General features: G+C 52.8%; 2 protein-coding genes across 7 annotated transcripts in view; one reads left to right on the plus strand and one right to left on the minus strand.

Moving 5' to 3' along the window:
* Window positions 1-227: 227 nt before the first annotated feature.
* On the plus strand, window positions 228-8,886 carry CFAP73 (cilia and flagella associated protein 73). 5 transcript variants are annotated; one of them, XM_027862602.1, is made up of 8 exons: window positions 228-463; window positions 1,944-2,049; window positions 2,703-2,807; window positions 3,169-3,369; window positions 5,959-6,180; window positions 6,470-6,493; window positions 7,929-8,087; window positions 8,603-8,886. In XM_027862602.1, exons 1-8 carry the CDS (start codon window positions 405-407, stop codon window positions 8,876-8,878), a joined length of 1,152 nt encoding a protein of 383 aa, XP_027718403.1. In that variant the 5' UTR covers window positions 228-404; the 3' UTR covers window positions 8,879-8,886. The 5 variants fall into 5 exon arrangements, with proteins under 5 accessions (XP_027718403.1, XP_027718405.1, XP_027718404.1 ...); XM_027862604.1 differs by having other exon boundaries at window positions 8,609-8,886; XM_027862603.1 differs by having other exon boundaries at window positions 5,965-6,180.
* DDX54 (DEAD-box helicase 54) overlaps window positions 8,874-19,932 on the minus strand; it is a 25,068-nt gene continuing 14,009 nt past the window's right edge. For both annotated transcript variants that reach the window (XM_027862600.1, XM_027862601.1), the window contains exons 12-20: window positions 19,416-19,550; window positions 16,837-17,064; window positions 16,672-16,745; window positions 15,267-15,449; window positions 13,587-13,729; window positions 13,381-13,494; window positions 13,160-13,264; window positions 12,680-12,789; window positions 8,874-9,505 (exon numbers count right to left, since the gene is read on the minus strand). In XM_027862600.1, coding sequence (XP_027718401.1) covers window positions 9,270-9,505; window positions 12,680-12,789; window positions 13,160-13,264; window positions 13,381-13,494; window positions 13,587-13,729; window positions 15,267-15,449; window positions 16,672-16,745; window positions 16,837-17,064; window positions 19,416-19,550 — 1,328 coding nt within the window. In that variant the 3' untranslated portion in view covers window positions 8,874-9,269. The remainder of the gene's footprint in view (window positions 9,506-12,679; window positions 12,790-13,159; window positions 13,265-13,380; window positions 13,495-13,586; window positions 13,730-15,266; window positions 15,450-16,671; window positions 16,746-16,836; window positions 17,065-19,415; window positions 19,551-19,932) is intronic.

Consider the following 19,932-nt stretch of genomic DNA (forward strand, 5'->3'; position numbering starts at 1 on the left):
CAGGAAGGGGAAGATACTGTCCCCTCCCTTATTCTCCATCACCATCCGTCCAGCCCCACCCCTAAGAAACATCGGGTCCTCCGCCTTTGCTGGCAGCTCGCTAACAGTGCCTTGCGTAAAGAGCTGGGGAATGCGGAGCCGGAGCAATGTACCAGGCAACAGAACGTTGTGCTGACCGTTGCCTTAGTAACCGCGTAGGGGCTGAGCTCCCATTCCCATATCCGGAGGATGCACTGATTAGCTGAGCAGGTCCTAATCCTTAGCCCCCTAGGGTGCCTGGTGTGAGTGTGTGTGTGTGTGTGTGTGTGTGTGTGTGTGTGTGTGTGTGTGTGTGTGTGCGCGCGCGCGCGCGCACTCACAAACTCCAGGCTTTACAGAGTTCTGGGGGCAGTCAAACTGGAAACATGTCAGTGCCTTGGGAAGAATATTTCCAGATCGTCTTGGAAGAAAAGCTGCTGGCAGAGTGAGTGGGGAAGCAGAGGGGTCTGGGACAGAGTTAGGGGGACTCCACCTCCTCCTGCAGAGCCCCTCCATAGGACGTGGTGGCCCCTGGCTGAAGTGAAGAGTCATTCCCAAGAGCTGACTCCTAGGTTTGGTCAATGGGGGTGTGGGGGAGGGGGGAGATGGGGAGATGGGGAGAGGTGTCCACAGAAAGAGCAAGCCTACCCAGCAACTTCTGCGGGAGTTGGGGGCGGGGCTGTGCAGCTTTGCCAGATCTATGGGGAGAGCTCTGTTTGACCCCAAATCTGTACCCCAGCTATTTCCTATCCCACGTTATTCAATGGTTTTCCCTACCTGACACTCTATGGTCCCTCTCCTCCCCCTTCCTCTAATCTCCGCCTACCTTTTGAAGGGGGCTTCACAGATTAGGATGAAATAACTGTGATAGCCGGGAAGGACCCCCTTGGGAAGAAAAATAGAAATATGGAATGTAAGAGCTGGGGGAGGGGCGCTCTTAGAACACAGAATATCAGAATGAGGAAGGCCCTGTGAACATAGAATTCTGAACCGAGTGGAGAAAGGACTCAGAACAGGAAATGTCAGAGATGGGGCCGGAGGTGGGGAGGGGGGAGGAGGTCTCAGGACAGAGGATGTCAGAGATGGGAGGGACCTTGGAGCCACGAAGTCCAACCCTCTCATTTTACAGATGAGGAAACTGAGGCACAAAGAGATTAAGTGACTTCCTCAAGGTCATACAGCTAGTATGTGTTTGAGGCAGCATTTGAACTCAGGCGTTCCTATCTCCAAGTCCAGCGCTCATCCGCTACTCACACACGCAGCCCTCCGCCCACAGCAGTCATTTAAGAGAAGCTTGTTGAATTAAATCGGATTGATCTGGATGCCTTAGGACGCAGGATGTCAGAGTGGCAGCTGTGCCCCTCCCACCCCACACACTCCACCTTGTATCTGTCTACTTTGGGTGACTGTGTTCTTTCACTTTAATCTGCACTCACTCACACCCTCAGGGACTCTCCTTGGGCACAGGTGCTGTGGCCGCAGCTCTAGTGCCCAGCACGGAGGGAGGGCACAGTACATACTTGATTGACTTATTTACTTTAGAACACAGAACATCAGATGATCCCACAGGTCGAGCACCAGATGGGTCCTTAGAGACCATCTGGTCCAAGCTTCTCATTTCATAGAGAGAAACTGAGGCTCGTTCAAGGTCCCATAGCTAGGTAGTGGCATCTGGGGGTTGGATGACGTGCTAACAACAGAATCTGTGGTACCATTGGGAAGATATTGAGAGGTTTCTTACATCAGACCAAGTAGGGACCCACTCACTGTGTCTATGGGCAAGACTGGTCCTTACCCATTCATGTGGCTCTTCTTGCCTCCTCTCAGCGAACCTGGATCTTGGTTTCTGTCTCCACCTGGCGCCTTGGGCAGGGCAGCCAGGGAGGTGCCTCAAAGTGTCACGATCCACTTTCTTCTTCTCTCAGGAAGCCCCCGGCCCATGAGGATGGCTATATCAACCATGCTGCCCAGCTGCTGGAGAAAAAGCAGGAGATGGTAGAGGTGGAGGAGGCTCTGCGGGCCAAGAAGGAGGTGACCTTGTTTGTCCGAAGTACAAGGAGAAGAGAAGGGAGGAGGCAGGGGAGAAGAGATGGGGCTGCCAGCCTGGTGTCTCTCCCTGGCTTCCAGGGATGCTGGCCAGCCTCTGGATGTTGAGGTGCTGTGCGGTGCTCAAGTAGTTAGTTATGCAGATGAGTGCCAGGGTCTTGGTGGGCAGGGGGAGATTTTGTAATGGAAGGAGCCCGGACTGGCCACTAAATCCAGGTGATGTGTGGATTTGGGCATTTTTACTTTCTCTTGGCTGGAGTTTCTCATATGTAAAAACAGAGAGTTGGATGAAATATTCTCTAAGGCCCCTCCCAGCCCTGACATTCCCTGTTCTAAGGTCCTCCCAAATATATTATACGTTCTAAGGTTTTATCCAACCCTGTCAGCCTATATTTTAAGATTCCTCCCATCTCTGACATTCCCTGTTCTAAGATTTGGCCTAGACCCTATACTCCATGTTCTACGGCTCTTTTGAGCTCTGACGTTCTAGAATTTTTCCAGCTTTTGGCTCACTTCCTCTCTTCTCAGAGCCCAGTAAACACTCAATGATCTGAAGGAATGTGTGTATGTGTGCATTGAAGCAGTGGCGCCCACCCCCAGGTTCCAGCTGAATCCTCCTCTCCCTTCTCAACCCTCAGGAGTTCCAGGTAAAGATGTCAGCTCTGAAGCAGCGAAGGAAAGCCCTGGAACAGAAGGAGGATGCTCTGAAGGAGTCCATGGTCCGCTTTGACAAGTTCCTGAAGGTGGGCGGCCGTGGGGATGCAGGAGCGCCTTGCCTCCTGGGCAGCTGTCTGGGACTCTGTGGACCCTCTATTTTCCTGATGCATCCACAGAGGAAGCCCCGCAAAGCAGGGGATGGCCAGCTTAGAATCCCAGGCTAGACTTCTAGCCAGGCTAGACCTAGTGGGTAGATGCCTCCATCCAGTTCTGAAGATTCCTCCCCTTCTTGCCCAGCTCTGTCCCCTGGCATCCCCCAGTAGCCCCTACCTCAGAGAGACCTATCTATATTGAACCCAGTATACAAGAGGGCAGGGCAGGCAAAGTCCCACCTGGGAGGTCAAGGGAAGCTGTCCAGTCTGGAAAGATGAGTCTTCCTCCGGCCAGGACACAGAGGCTAAGCAGAGTCGAGCCCTGCGCCGCGCAGAGGAAGGACGGCAGACCGCTGCCCAGAAAGAGGCCGAGGCCATGGCACTGAGGAAGGAATTAGAGGGGCTCATTAAGAGAAAGGAGCAGCTGGAGCGGAAACTGCACAAATACAGACCCTTCGCCCGGTACCTGGAGCAGGTGGTGAGCCAGTCAGAGGAGGTGAGCATTCGTGTCCAGCTGGAGCCAAGGCAGCCTCAGAGATACCCTCCCTCCTAAGGACTTACCCACTAGAGGCTTTAGATATCAAAAAGAAAGGAAGGAAGGAAGGAAGGAAGGAAGGAAGGAAGGAAGAAAGAAAGAAAGAAAGAAAGAAAGAAAGAAAGAGGAAGAAAGAAAAAGAAAAGGAAGAAAGAAGGGAAGGAAAAAAGGCATTCTTGGCAATAAGCCCTCTTTCTTCTTTTTTTATGTTTATTGTTATCTTTTGTTTTTATATCACCTAATTTCCCAATATATCCCCCCCCAAATCATCCTTTAAACAGAAAATTTTAAAGTAGACAAAGACAATTCGGAAAAATTAACTAGCAAAACAACCATGATTAGCAGTCTATGCAGCTTTCTATACCCATAGGCCTCCACCTCCTCAAAGACAGGAAGGGGGCAGAATCTCACATCCCTGTTTCTCCCTCCTCATCTTCATTTGCTGAATATTCATAATTATATATGTTTGAGGCTTCTTTGTAATGAGTCCATGTCTTCTCTCTGGTTTTATTCCTTTGTTTTCCAATATATTTCTTGATATCTTTACTTATTTCCACCATGAATTGAAGTCACTATCAAAGTATATGTTAATTTAACTTGTAGGGTTTTATCAAATTATTCAACAACGTAACTACCTTTTATCAGTCAGTTAATAAGCACGTATTAAGCATCTACTATGTGTCAAACACTGTGCTAAGCACTGGGGATACAGAGACTGGTAAAAGACAATCCCTGCTCTTAAGGAGCTCACAATCTAATTGGGGAGACAACATGTGAATAACTATGTACAAACAAGTTTACATACATACATACACAATACATATATGTGTGTATATATCTGTTATTATATATGTGTATGTATGTATGTATGTATATATGCATATATAATGTTTAATTTGTCTGACTCTACCTCAGACCAAATCATGAAATCATTCTCAGAAAATTTGCTCAGAATTTCCAGAGTTTCATGAAAATCTAATGGGCTGCCTCAAGAGTCCTGGACTTCCTTAAAGTCCTAGCTAAAATCCCACCTTCTACAGGAAGCCTTTCCTACTCCATCTTAATTCTAGCACCTTTCCTCTGTTGAGGGAATTATCTCCAATTTGTCTGTCTACAGCTTGTTTGTTGTTTGCATGTCCTCTCCTTGCTAGACTGTGAGCTCCCTGAGGGCAGGCCCTGTCTTTTCTTTCATTACCCCAGCACTTAGCTCAGCACCTATCATGTGACAGGCATTTGAGAAATGTTTATCGACAGACTGAATGTGGTCAGTCTTGGTCCTTTTAACCTCAACAATTTATTTTTGATTGTTGTAATGGTTCTGAATGGAGGACCGGAGGGGTAACTGCTGTGTGTGTGTGTGTGTGTGTGTAACCATTTGTTTTTGTCTTGGTTTTGTGTTTCTCTTGAGACTGGATCTCCCTATCTCTCGAGGCTGTGAGTGCCTTGGCTACTCACGGGCCCAATCTCACTATTGGCCAACATGGCAGCAGTATTTACTTCATCAAATGCTCTATCAAAACTGAGGCAGGGGCAGCTAGTTGGCACCATGGCTAGAGCACTGGCCCTGGAGTCAGGAGTACCTGAGTTCAAATCCGGCCTCAGACACTTAACAGTTACTAGCTGTGCTACCCTGGGCAGGTCACTTAACCCCAATTACCTCATCAAAAAATAAAACCAAAACAACAACAAAAAAAACTGAGGTAAACAATAGCTACAGCATTCTCCTGATCCCCTAGTTAAGTAATCCTATCAGAAAAAGGAAAGAGGGTTAGCCTGGCATCAGATGTTTATTTATTTTGTGTTTTTTAAACTAGGTTTCCCATCACGCAGGGCTAGGTGGTGCAGTAGAGAGTGCTGGACCTTGAGTTAGGAAGACCTGTGTTCAAATCCAGCCTCTTACAGACACTTACTGTGTGACCGTGGGCAAGTCACTTCACCCTGTTTGCCTCAGTTTCCTCATCTGTAAAATGAACTGGAGAAGGAAATGGAAAACTACTCCAGTATCTTTGATAAGAAAATCCCAAACGGGGTCTCGGAGAGGTGGACGTGACAGAAATGACTGAACAACAAAATCACTATCACATCTAGCTGGAAATGAAGCGTCCCTGGGCTCACCTGCTGGGAAACTTGGACCTGCTCTGTCTCCAGCCTAGCCCATTCTCCCCTCCTTAGACAGTCCAGGGGAGCTCGCTCTATTGGTGACACCCAATGGCTCTGGCTCAGAATTCCTGAGCTCAGACAATCGTCCCCCAGTAACCGGGAGAGCTGAGTCACCAAACCCAGCAGGAGAATGTTTTTAGATGCATAAAATGTAATACATAGGACTATAAAAGAAACCAGTTACATTGAAATGTAGCGATAAAAATATTTTAAAATAGTTACAGACCCCCCCAGGTTAAGAACTCATGTTAAATTACTCCTCTGAGCCTGATCTGTAAAATGGGATAATAATATTACTTTGTAGGTTTGTCGGGGGAAAGAAGCTTAAAAGTCACAGGCCCGATCGTACGGTACCATTCACCATGCCTCCCCCCTTGCCTTCTCTTCCAGTTTCAGGAGATCCCTGAGCTGATGGCCCGGTTCAGTGGGCTGTCTGAAGCGCAGACCATCCTGGCTGAGCGACAGCAGGCTTTGCACAAGGCTGTGGAGGAAGCCAGGGCCGAGCTGCTCAAACTGGTGGAAGAAAAGAATGACGAGATACTGCATCAGAACAACAGGGTGGCCGACCTGCAGCTTCGGCTGGAGGAGGTCAGGGCTCAGGCGCTGCGATGGGTAGGTGGGCTTGGGACCGGGGCCCAGCACGCTCTCCAACGCACCATTTCCCTCCACTTCTGCTCTCCAATGGGGTGGGAAGTCATGGAAAAATAATAGCTCACCTTTCAGGTTTGCACAATGCAACCCTAGGAGGAAAGGGAGGCCAGATGCTATCTTAGTTTTACAGGTGAAGAAAGTGAAAGGCAGGGTGATAGCTACGGTCATAGAGTGACCAGGGCTTGGAGGGAGCACTCAACCTGGTCGCCTGGTGCTGAGTCTAGTGTTCTTTACTATCTTCATTTTACAGATAAGGAAACTGAGGCACAGAGTGGTGAGCTTGGCCGTGGTGTCAGAGAAACTAGGGCTCAGAGCAGTCACTCTTGATTACGAGTCCAGTGTTCTTTTTACCGCACTGTTCAGTGATCTCCAATGTTACCTCTGGGATCAAATGCAAGAACTTCCGTTTGGCATTTAAAGCACGTCACTACCTCGCTCCAACCTCTCTCTCCAGTCTTATGATCTGTTACTCCCCTTTATATACGCTATGGTCATTAATCAATCAATAAACAGTTATTAAGTGCTTACATAAGGCACTAGGGATTCAAAGGCAGAAAGGCAAAGGGTCTCTGCCCTCAAGTTTCTATTCTATCAGGGGAGGCAACAGTCAAGCTGTTTCCTACTGTTTGTGTATCTCCCATCTCTGTGCCTTTGCACTGGCTGCGCCTCACGCATGGAACGCACTCCCTCCTCACCTCTGCCTCTGTAATTCCCGGCTTCCTTCAAGACCTAACTGAAGCCCTACATTTTACATAAGCTGCTGGTATCTCCCTTCAAAATCACTGTCTCATTTCTGTCTCTGCATCCTCAGTGCCCAGTACAGTGCCTGGCACATAGCGGGCACTTAATGAACGCTTGTTGATTGACTGATATGCTACTAGGTCATCTTGGGCTTGGAAACAATCTTAACAAGTCATCTTGTCCAACAAGGTGTGTGCTGATGAACATTTAACAACCGGCTCTCTGAGGTGGGAAAACTGTATGCTGGGCACACTTTTAAGCTCAATTTGCATCACTAATATTCTCTATGTCACTTTCTTAAGTCTCAACAAGAAAATGATAAATCAAGAACTGATCTGTAGCCTTTCTGAGGTGTAAATGCTCATGCTGACAATTTAACAATCAGCTCTCCCTTCCCATTGAAGCTGGCTCTGGCATACCTGAGTCCAATCTATGATAATGAGGAATCTCTCCTACATCATCCCTCTAAGTTATCATTTTTAACCACCACCACCACGGAAGGGGAGCTTCCTACCTATTAAGGCAGTTCATCCCATTGCTAAAAGGCTCATCAGGAAATTCTTTACATTGGATTAGAACGCATCTTCCCCTCCTACCCACTGGTCTTAGTTTTGTCCTCTAGGACCCAGGATCTGCTATTTCAACAATAACCATATCGTCCCCGAGTTTCCCCTTTCGGCTCAATGGACCGATTCTTACTGATGCTGATGAGAGAGCTAATGTTTCTCTTCTCAGATACTTTGGGGGGAGGATATTTTAGAAGTGACCAAGGCTGACCAGTCTCCTGGTATTTTCTGCTTCAGCCTATGGTCCAAAAGTTGAAGGCTAATGTGTGTGTGGGTTTGGGGACTCATGAGTTGGGGTTCAGGATTATGTAAATTGAGGGCTAGAGCCAATAAAGATGGACAGGGGTTTTGTCCACCATGGCCCTCTCCAGCTGAGCGCGTCCTCCCCTTGGGTTTCTCTAGGAGTCAAGATGGGTCCATATCCAGAACACAGCAGCCCAGAAGACCCTGCTTCTTGGGCAGATCAAGATGGCGGCCCTCAACCTGTTCCAGCTGGTCTGCAAGCAGAAGAAGGAGGTCCCTGCATTGGCTGTGGAGGACACAGAGGGGCAGTTGGAGCAGGTGAGGGGGGCCCAAAGCCCCAGATGCACCCAGAGCTGTAATTTCCAAGCTCTAGGAAGCCCCTCTACCCTGCTATCTCCCATTCCTCCTCTCTGCCTCAACCTGTAGATGGCCCGTTAGCTCAGGAGGCCAGAGTACAGTGAATAATGCCAAAATCATGGAGCTGAACCCCATATGGGTCAGCAAGGTGGGAAAAAAAAATACCTGGCCTAAGAGGGGGGGTCTGGACCTGGCTCTGCCCGTAACTTACTCTTCACATCGGACAGTCCCTCTCTTCACAGTCTAATGGGGGTGATGTCAACAAAAGTGGACACAGAAGCTAACTGTACAAACAGTATAAGTAGGGGGAAAATTCTGAGTAAGCCATTACGGTTAAGAGGGGCAGGGAAAGGCTTCTAGCTCTGACGCCGAGAGTCTGGCATGGTGCTTACGAGACCCCTCCACACCCCAATGCAATGCCTCTTGGGGAATCGAGAAGCCAGCTAGCTGACTCCAGCTGGGGCTGGGGCTCCCAGGTACAGTGGCACTTCCAGGACCTTTCCGCCACGTTGGCCAAGCTCACCAAGGAGAGCCTGGACCCTCCGCCGCTGACCACTAGGCCTCTTCCAAGAGGGAAGCTGCTGACAGAAGAGGTAGGTCTGGACCCAGGCATCTTCTCGAGCACACGTGTGTATCTAGCAGTGAGGAGCCCTGGCAGATCTGGACATGTACGTGGGTATCTAGCAGCGTCCCACAGTCAAGAGATCCACACCATTGACCCCTGCACAGTCAGGACAACTCAACAGATCTGATTCAAGATTTATTAGGCACTTGCTGCGTGTGAGGCCTGGTGGCAATGCCTCCCTTGCCCCATGGCCCACCTCGGGGAGTCCCTTCTGGGGGTGTGGTGAGCCGATCAAGGCTGGCCCAGCGTGCACGGTGCCTCTGGCCTGGAAGAACAGGTTTCTCCTCTTGGGAGGGAGGAGGGGGAAGCAGAGCATGTTAACTCCTTCAGAGCCGGACGGCAGAGCCCAAAGTCAGCCCAGGCCCTTAGGGGCCAGCCATGTCCCCACCATGGGTCTCAGGTGGGAGCCCTGGCAGTGGGGGGTTAGATGGACGGGGATGCCTCTTCCCAAGGGCCACATACAGCTCCAGTCAATGGGGATCCCAAAGCCCCAGGGGAGGTGGCGGACGCGGGAGCCATCACATCTTCTTTCTCATCTTGCCCTTTCGGTTGCCCCCAGGCTGCCGGCCAAAGGCGCTCTGCCGGAGCTCCTGGGCCCGGCGCCGGTTGCGGGCAGAGAGCTGCTTGAGGCCCCCACGCTGCAGGAAGCGCTGCTTCTCAGCACGGCGGCGCTGCTTCAGAATCTGCTGTTTGTTCTTTAGCTCTGAGCGCACGCGCCCTTGGGCCCCCGACGTTCCACCGGCCGCTGACGCCCCTGCACGGACACAAGGGAGGGAGGGTCAGCGGGAGGGCCTGAGAAATAAAGGAGCCTGCCCTGTCATCAGGCTGGGAAAAGCAGAGCTGGGAATCCGAACTCAGGGTCGTCCATGCCAAGTCTAGGGCTCTTTCCAGCATCTCAATCTGGCCCCTTCTCTACCTGGGGCACTGAGGCGGCAGGAAGGGGATGGGGGGCAGATCCTCTGCATTCTAATCATTCTTCAGACACTTACTAGCTGTGTGACCCTGGGCAAGTCACTTGTCCAGGCATTCTGTGCCTCAGTTTCCTCATCTGTAAAACGAGGGGGTTGCCCAGATGCCCTTTAAGGTTCCTTCCTGCTCTAAATCTGCGACCCTAGAGTACCTCAGAGCACCCAGGACAGCACAGAATTCACCACAGACTGGGCTGAATGGAAGGTCCTGGGAGGGAACCAGGGGTACCCCACGCAATCCCTCATCCTCAAAAGTCCTCTTCTCCCTCTGCCCTTCTCCCAACGAGTCCATTGGTCCCACAATGGACAGTACATCTCAAAAGGGGACAAAGACTTGTTAGGGCGAGGTGACTCAGTGAATGAATCAGAGACGACGAGGATGATAATAACAATGCTAGACGTTGGTGCTATTACAATCATCTTTTCACAGATGAGCAAATGGGCCCAGAGAAGGCAACCACAGCTACTAAGTGTTTGAGGGAGGATATGAACCCGTATTCCTGACTTGTATGACACAAGGCCCTCCGAGAAGGTGGGCAGTCAGATGGCGTTCTTCTAGCTAAGGAATCTGAGGCACAGAAAAGCAGGGCTCGCCAGGGCCCCAGGATCAGAACCCTGGCTCCCAGCTGTCCCCAGGGAATGTCGCACAAAGACCAGGCCGCCCAGGACAGCTGCTGGAGCACCCCCACCTAGACCCCTCAGTTACCCTCTCCAGGATCTCCCCCCCTTCCTTCTGCCTAACTCCAATCATTCCTGGCGCCATTTCAAGTCCATCTCAATGGGAAGGTTTTCACTGGTGGATGGAGAGAGCAGCTGGTCCCTACCCCTGGGGTAAGCCCGTTCCCTGGACATGCAGATGGCAGCCTCCCTTTTGGCGTTCCCATCTCTGGGCTCACATGCCTGACAGGTCTCTGTCAGCTTAAAGACGAGGAGCCTACCGGGGGACAGGAGCCACCCAGAGCTGCCCCCCCCCCCCAGCATGGAAGAGGCTTCCTATCACACCTCCCTCTCCCAGCCCTGAGGCAGCCCCCCAAGCCACTGCTAGGAATTAAAAATAGAAACCAAAAGCCGAGGGTGTGAAAGGAACCCAGAGCGGCAGAGATAGAGAAACATGGAGAGATGGAGAGACACACACAAAGGGACAGAGAAACACGGAAACGGGGAGACACACAGAAACAAGGGCACATGTGTAAGGTCCAGCCAAGAGAGACAGAGAGAGGAGCAGGCAGAGAAGGGGAGCCTGGGAGCAAAGACACAGACACAGAGACACACACACAGAGACACACACAGAGGAGAGGACCCAGACAGAGGGAGCAGACGTGGAGTGAGGAAGAAATGGATGGTCAGGAGGGAGGCAGAAACCCAGCACACATGTACACACATGCATGCACACATGTAAAGGTCTGTGTTTCCACGTGGCTGCTGTGTGGAATGAGAACCAGGGCCAGAGCCTTGCTCTATTCCTCTCCAGCCTTAAGACACTTGAGGGGGTCATGAGGACACCTCAGTGATAAGTGCTGACACCCATGGGGCACTTTAAGGTCTGCAAAGCTCTCCTTCTATCCTCACAATAACCCTGGGTGTAGGAGTTATTGTTATCCCCACTTTACAGATGTGAAAACTGAGGCTGGGAAGGGAAAATGACTTGCCAGGGGGTGGGCCACAGAGTGAGTAAAAGGGCGACTCCAGGTCTGGCGCTCTAACCACTATGCCTGGCTGCCTCACTGTGCCCTCGAGACCCTTCGCTCCCAACCTAAGGACAAAAGATAGATAGGGCTGGTACATAGTAGGGAGCCCTGGAGAAAGGGGCGAGGGCCACCGTGTTTCTGTGCACGCACGTGTCTATCTGCAGGCAGACACGCTCTTAGGTGCTTGGGCAGGTGGGCATGAACACCACGCAGAGGTGCCCCTTGCACCACAGGGCTGAGCGCAAGTCCCCAAATCATAATAAAGTTCTAGTAGCAGGAATAAGATCGTGCACTCCCCACCCCGGAGGGGTTCCAGCAGGGGTGGGAAGCCCACTGGTGAGGGGGAGGCTTCCGGGGGTCTGCCACAGTGGGCTTCTGGAAAATGTCTATGTAAGTGGGCAGCACGTTCACGTGTGCCAGGTGGCGGCTGCCCAGTCAGTCTTCAAGGTGCCATTGCCGAGCTTCTCTGGACACTGATTCCGGGAGAGGGCGGGGGCTGGGACACCAGCAAGTTCCCAGGGGCTCAGAGGCACCAGCACTGACCACAAGGCACAAGAGGAGAGAGGATCAAGGCCAAAGGGCACAGGTCACTTTTCCAAAGCAGAGTAGCATCTTCTAGGGGTGACAGCGCTGGGCTCCGGTTCTCCAGTCTCAGCCCTCTGATTTTCTTTCTTTTTTTTTTTTTTTGGGTGAGGCAATCATGGTTAAGTGACTTGCCCAAGGTCACACAGCTAGTAAGTGTCAAGTGTTTGAGGCCGGATTTGAACTCAGGTCCTCCTGACCCCAAGGCCAGAGCCACTATCCACTGTGCTACGAAGCTGCCCCCCTCCAATTTTCTTACTGGGTGACACTGGCAAGTCATTCCCTACTTTTCCTCAGTTTCCCCACCTATAAGATGGGGTGGGTGGACACAGGTATCTCAAAGGTCACCACCCTACTTTGCCTTGTTTCCCGCTCTAAGATGAGGTGTCAGTGGACACGACAGTCACTGAAGTCATTTCCCTACCTTGCCTCAGTTTCCCCACCCATGAGATGGGGTAGGTTGACACAGGGATCTCAAAGGTCACTGCCCTACTTTGCCTTGTTTGCCGCTCTAAGATGAGGTGTCAGTGGACACAACAGTCACTGAAGTCATTTCCCTACCTTGCCTCAGTTTCCCCACCCATGAGATGGGGTGGGTGGATGCAGGGGTCGCTCAGGTCACTTTCAGGTGTTGCCTCCCAGGAGGTACCACTTCCCCCCGGCCCCCCATCCAGGTCAGAGCCTCCTCACCTCTCCCTCGGCCTCGGCCTCGATCCCAGCCCCGCCTTGTGGCCTCTCCCTCTCCCTCCTCTTCCGAGTCGCGGGCGCCAATCTTGTGTTTCTGTTTCCATTTCTGATACCTGAGATTGGTGGTTAGGGAGGTCATGGGATGGAGAAAGAGGTCTGCAGCTGGGAGGGCCCTTAGGCACCAGCTAGCCCAACCCCTCTCATTTTTCAGACGAGGAAACTGAGGCCTGGGAAGACAAGGCCACCAGGGAAGATATGGTGGATTCAGGATTTGAACTCTGGCCCCAGATCCAATTCTCTTCCCCCCTGCCACAGAGGGAAGCCTCTGGGCAGCAATGCCCCACCCCCAATTCCTCAATGCTGGGGGGCCCAGCCCAGAGCATGTGAAAAATGGAGCTGGAAGGGAGATTGAGAGCTCCCAGAGACCCCAGCCCAGGAGACGGGCGGGCAGCCGTTGAGCGCCCCTCCACGAGGAAAGGATACAGGTCTCTCTTATAGGAGCTGCTGATGTATCTGCCACTCTCTGTCTTTATCTTCTTCTTGTCTTCCTGGCCTGTATTCCCCACAAATCGCTTTTTCTTACGGTCCCTGGGGGTATGAAAGGGGGAGGGGAGGCGGCGCTGAGCGGGTTCTCTGGGCACCCGCGGGGCTGGCAGCTGGCATGGCCCCTCCCCCTAGCCCCCAGCCCCCTGGCCCGGCCTTACCACTTCAGCAGCTGCCGGCCCTTGGTCAGGTTGTGGGCCTCATCGCCCATGAGGTCAAGGACGGCGTTGGACGCCTGCTGCTCAAAGGCGCTGCCCTCGCCACCGATGCTCAGGCTGCAAGGGGTAGAAGGAGAGGTCAAGGCTCGGCGTGCCCCCGCTGGCCCCAGCCCATCCTGCCTCCACCCCTCCCGGGCAGTGCCCCTCACCCCCGCTCGCTGTCAAAGTCCTTGGGCCGGTAGGGCACGTAGAACTCCTCGTCCCGACGCTGGGGCGGCTCCTTCCGCCTCTTCTCCTGGCCCGGTGCCTCGGGCCGCCGTCTCTTCCGGCCCAGCACCTCTGAGAATGCCCCCTACGGAGGAGGAAGGGAGCCAAACTGACTGGCTGATTGGCTCCTGGGCCCAGGATGTTTGTTCTTACCTTGGCTTAATTATGCCCTTTCAGAAACTTGCACCCAGTGCTGCCGGGTCACCCCCGCTCCTGGTCTGTCTGCCAAAGGACTCCACCTTGGCACGTCGCACAAAGCCACGAACAGATGCCTGGGCGCCAGGCCCCACTCTGGGCCTTGGCTTCACCAGCGACACAGTGAGGTCAGCCCCAACACCCTGCCTGGCCTCACTTCCCACAGACAAGCTGGATGTCCACTGGTGCCCAGGACACAGAACGGTGGATAGGTGGGTGGGTGGGGGAGAGATAGAGGGGAGGACAGACAGAAGGATGGAAAGAGAGAGAGATGGTGGTACAGATGGATGGATACGTAGATGGACAGATACAGACAGACAGAGATGGTAGGATAGACAGATGGACAGGTAGACAGATACACACATACATATACATACATGATGGACAGTGGAGCACTAATTTAGTGCTTAATGTGGCCAAGCACACCATGTTCCCCACTGTCTCTGCCTGTCAAAGTCACACTGATCCTTCCCTGCCCCCTGGGTGCCCTCTCTTCCATGCAGCCCTCCAGGTGCTAAGGGTGAGGCCAGGGCCTCCAGTTCTCCATGGGAGGCCCTCCGATGGCCCTCAAGGCCTTCCTTCTCACAACCCCTTTCTTTTTGGTGCACACACACCATCTCTTCTCTACTGTGTTCCTCCAGCTATCTGAGGTTTCTAAGGCGCTCTACATTATCTCACCCAGCCCTCCTAACACCTCTGATGAGAGGGGGCCATGATGGTGACTGCCATCCTTATTCGACGGAGCCTGGAGGACCTCACACGGGTTCAGTCAGCTAGTTAAGGAGGAGAAGCAGGATTTGAACCCAGGCCTCCTCCGACACCAAGTCCTATCCTCTTCTTCCCACTTTACAACATGCTGTCTCAGACTGGAGAGTCTAGGTGTGAGGGCTGCCCCCTACAATGTCATGGCACACCGTGGCCCCGTGTCCACGTTTGTGAAATTTAACTGAATTGCTGTGGCCTTTACATTTCCCTCCCAGCTCGGCAATTTCCCACCCTAAGGCCCCTTCTGGTCCGATGTTCTGAAGGATGATTCTGCTCTATCTCTCTCTATGCAGACCTAATAATGGTAATGATGATGATAACCAGCACTTGCATATTGTTTAAGATTTACAAAGGACTGGACATGTTGTCTCATTAGGTAAGGTAACAAACCTGGGAGGCAACTGCTATTATTATCTCTGTTTTACAGAAGAGCAAATTGAGGCAGCCAGAGGTTAAGTGACTTGCCCAGGGTCACACAGCTAGTGAGCGTCTGAGGCTGAATCTGAACTCAGGTCTTCCCGGGTCCAAATCCAGCGCCCTCTCCCGGGGCCACCCAGCTGTCCTGATCCCCACCCTTCCCAGCGCCCCTTACGTAACACCAGACATCAAACCCTGGGTGCTCCGGATGCCCAGGCTCCCCAGCACGGGCTGTGGGTCCGTACCTCCACATTCTCCTCCTCTGGTTCCTGGCTCTTCAGGGGGAGGGGGGCTGGGCCAGGCTGGGCCTGTTGTCGCTCCTGCTGTCCCTGCTGAAACTTGGCAATGGCCCTGTGGTCTCGTTTCCGCTTGGCCCGCATCACCTGGCTGCCGGGGTCCCGCGTGGTGGTGTTGATCTCAAAGATGGTCTAGGGACAAGGAAGAGCAGAAACCCCTGAGTTCCGTCCTGCCTCATCCCTGGGTTAGGATGGGGATGGGGCTGGCATCCACCTTTTGGTAGCTGCTTCAAACCAGTCTCCTCCAGGAAGGCCACCATGATTGATTCCATATGGCTACAATCATAACACTCTGGTCTTTCTCTTGCTTGTAACTGAGCATGGTGCCCAGCACACAGTAGGTGCTTAATCAATACTAACTGATTATGGTCTTAGAGAGTTGCCTGGGAGGTCCCGGGGAGTTCAGGGGCTTGACTAGGGTCACAAAGCCAGGATGCGTCTGGGGTGTGACTTGAACCCAGGCTTGCTGACTCCGAGCCAGCTTTCCAGGCACTATGCCAGGCTGCCTAAAGTGACAAGAACCATGAAAACACCCCTACATATGAATAAAATGAAGGCAAACACTGAGGAATTTTAAAGATCAAGTTTGGTCCCGAGAAGAGCCGAGAAAGCATGGCATAAGGGTATGGCCCGAGAGTCCTAAGGAGCTGGGTTCCAATCCTGCCTCTGACTCCTAAGGAGTGTGACTTATGCCACTCACTAAAGCTCGGTGCCTGTTCCCTCATCTTCAAAACAGAGACAGGTGTACTGGGCAGCCCTGAAGGTCTCTTCTAGCTCACAATCTGAGGAGGTGGGGGCCTACAGGTGCAGCACGCTGCATACACTATTTATCGGTCGTTTTTGCTGGCGTTGTTTTCTTTTAAAATCTTTATTACTGCGAAGGGCTCACTGGGCAGGGGCAAAAGGGACCGTATTAATGAATGTCAAGTACAAATCACTAGCTGTGTGATCCTGGGCAGGTCATGGATTTCTCTGAGCCTGTTTCCTCATTTATAAAATGAGCGTTGGACTCCATGGCCTCTAAAAGCCTCTCTGGCTGTAAGCCTAAGAGCTTAGGAGCCCAAGATGAAAACAGGATGAGAGCGAACGAGCTGAGGGTCAGGAGGGAGGGAGGGGCTGGTGGGACACTCGATGCACTGAGATGAACCAAAGTGTAGAACTACGGAGTCACTTCTGAGGGCTGGACTGATGTTCACGGTTAACCTTCCAATAATTGGTTTAAAGAAAACATCTACGGGACAGGGCTTGCGACGCCCGGACGGTAGCAAGCCGTAGCCAAGTTTTGTGTCTACGGCCACCCTGGGGCCCCTGGGTCCCCAGGCCCTCCTGGCCAGCCTGGGCCGTCTGCACTCACAGCCCGCGATCGGTAGTTCCTGATGCCGTCCACAAGCTTCATCCTCTCCAGCTCCTCGTCCTCAAGCTGGGAGCCTAGAGGCAGGCAGAGAGGAAGCCCGTCAGCGGAGCCCGTCCTGCCCAGCCTAGGGCCCCCTCTCCTCCAGGGAACGCGAGGGGGACTTACTGAAGAGGGGGTGCAGGCCCAGGAGAGTGGGGTCCAGGTCCTTGGCCCTCTTGATCGACTCAGGGGAGGGTCCTGGCCGAGAACGGAGATACTGCTTGTGGGCGTTCTCGGCCACCCGTCGCAGGCTCTGGAGCTCTGAGGAGACGTCGTGATCCGTGATCAGGCGGCACTCCTCCTCATCCACCACGTTCCGAGGCACGCGGCCCAGCACGCCGTCCACAGAGGCATCTGGGGGGATTCCAGGGCTGAGTAGGCCCATCCCTGACTCTCGCCCTGCCCTAGGCTCTTCATCCCCAACTGCCAGAGCTGGATGACGGCCAAGAGGCCATAGGATCCAACCCTTCCATTTTATTGATGAGGAAACTGAGGCAGAAAGAAGGGAAGTGATTTGCCCAAAGTCACTTAGTAAGTGTCTGAGGCAGGACCGGAACCCAGGTCTTTCTGACTTCAATCCTAGTGCCCTCTCCATCATGCTACACCGAAGGACCAAAGACCAGAGTTTAAATCTTGCTCCAGACAATTGCTAATCTATATGACCCTGGGTAAGTCACTTCACTGCTGTCTATCTCAGTTTCCTCATCTGCAAAATGGGAATAATAAAAGCACCTACTCCCGAGGGTTGTGGTGAGGAGTGAATGAGATACTTGTAAAGTATTTTGCAAATTAAAGCTCTACAGAAATGCTAGTGATGATTACTACTATCCATCCCTAATTAACCCACAGCAGACCTTTGCAGATGGCTCCTCTGCACCCTCATTTTCCCCATCAGAACACGAGCTTTTTGAAAGCAGGACCCATTTTCCACTCTGTGTGCCCAGCCCCTTCTGTGCACACACTGTGTGCAGTGCCAGGCACACAGGAGCACCTACGAATGCCTGCCGAAAAGAACGGAATCTCTTCAATGAAGAGGCATCCTAGGATGGTGGAAAGAATCCTAAAAGCTGTTAAGGACCCTGAGGCATTGGCCAAGCCCCTTGCTTTTTCTGGGCCTCAGTTTCCTCAAATACAAAATGAAGAGGTTTGGGGGGAATGGTCTTAAGGGATCCCCCCACCCCAAAGCCTCCATCTTGGGGAGGCGTCCAGGCTGGCCCACCTTCCTCCCCTCACAGACAGCCTCTACCCCCAGCTCTTGGCTCAGGGCCTACAGAAAGTAAGTGCCTAATAAAGGCTTTGCTGGCTTGTGGCTCCTAAGTCCATGGTTATGTTGTATTCTTAGACCATGTCATCCCTTAATTTCTCAGGAGGGAGGGGCAGAGAGGCAGGGTCACTCTATGTCCTATGAGCCCAGGAAGATCAACCCAGAGTGGGGGAAGGGGATGAAAGTAACCTGCTGGACACAAAGACCAGAGAGTACGTTACGGGAGTCAGGCTTCCCTCTCTGGTGCCCGCTTCTCTACGACACTGGCTGCTATGTGGTGCGGTGGAAGGGGTGCTTGATTTGGAATCGGGGACACCTGAACTCAAGTATTATCCCAGTTACTTACTAGCTGTGTTTCCTCATGTTCAAAATGGGAATAACAACAGCAGCCCCCTCCCAGGGTGTTGTGAGGATCAAAGGAGATCCTATTCGTACAGCACCAGCAGACACTTAATCCATGCTTTGTTCTACTCCGTGCCCTTCCCTGCTAGACTTTAGAGCTAGAAGTCAATGAAGCAAGATGATAAGCAATTAGTAAGCACTTGTTGTGTGCCACGCCCTGAGCTAAGAGCTGGGGGTATGAGTATGCACAAAAAGACAGTCTCTGCCCTCAGAGTTTACATTCGAATGGGGGAAGGCACCGCCCCAAAGGAACTGAGAAGCTGGGGCGTGGGGGGTGCCCACAGGGAGCACAGGCACAATCCCAGAGGAAGGTGGGCCAGCCTGGACCCTTCCCCAACATGGAGGCCAGGGGGAGGGCTCACCATGCATTACTGACATTGTCCTGGCCTGCTCAGACAACAGACCCAGCACGTCACCGCTGCATGGAACTCCCCAAGAACAGAGTCCCCCCACCGGCACATCTGCTCTGCAACTCGGAGTCTTGGGAGCTCAGTGACTGGCCCAGGGACACAAAGCCAGCGTGGGACTGGAACCCCAGGTCTTCCCAACTAGGGCCAAGCTCTCTATCCACTATCATACCTATCCCCTGCTCAAAAACACCTTCCATGGCTCCCTAGTGCCTCTAGGACTAAGATCGAGTTCCTCAGCGTGGCATTCGCTGGCCCCTAGCCAAATGACTAACTCCTTCTGGGGCCATGGCTCTGGGTGGGGGCCGGCTCAGCTTTGCCACAAGGCCTCCTCCCACAGGGCTTGGTAAAGCCTAGAGCACTATCCACCTGGGAGGGCCTCCCGTGGCCTTGAGAGTCCCGGCACAAGAAAGGCGCCTTTGTCCTGCGATGTTCTGAATTTCCCCACAAAGAAGTCGACAAAGGCCCCATTCTCCTGCCAGGGTGCTCTGGGCTGGAAGGCTCCTTGCTGAACCACTGTAAGTGGACTTTTCTTCCCTCTCTGCCCATCCTGAGCTCTCCGGGGGCAGGGACACAGGTCTCCTTCCACCCTCCGGGATCCCAGCAATCTCCCAGGCCCCAGGCCCAGCTACCTGAGGGCTTCTCATTGGGGACGGCCAGGGTGAGTGGGCGGCCCAAGAAGAGGTGAAGGTCAAAGACGTAGGGGACCTCATCGGGGGCCACCAAGGAATAAGCCGTCCCACTTCGGCCCGCCCGGGCCACACGACCTGCAGAAAGGAAAGGAAAAGGCGGGAGGTCATGATGAGGGGGACCACAGCCAAGAAGTCAGTCCTTCCTGAATCCATGCGGTATGGATGGCCTAGGCAAGTCACCTCAGTTTCCTCGTCTGTAAGATGGGGACGATAATTTCAGCTCTGTGAGGTTTCACAAGGCTACCAGGAGGATAAAAGAGTCAGAGACACGCATTTTGGCAGAGTTAAGAGGGACACATGAATTAGAGCTTTTATCATCCAGTCCCTTGGCAACTGCAGCGGTAACCCTGACTCTGCAACTGGCCTTTAGAAAATAAAACGTCAGAGCTGGGAGGGGCCTTGGGACAGGGAATGTCAGAGCTGGGAGGGCCTTAGAACAGTCAATGTCAGAGCTGGG

This window comes from Vombatus ursinus, unplaced genomic scaffold (assembly GCF_900497805.2).
Source record: "Vombatus ursinus unplaced genomic scaffold, bare-nosed wombat genome assembly UNPS02001287.1, whole genome shotgun sequence".
Classification (NCBI taxonomy): domain Eukaryota; kingdom Metazoa; phylum Chordata; class Mammalia; order Diprotodontia; family Vombatidae; genus Vombatus; species Vombatus ursinus.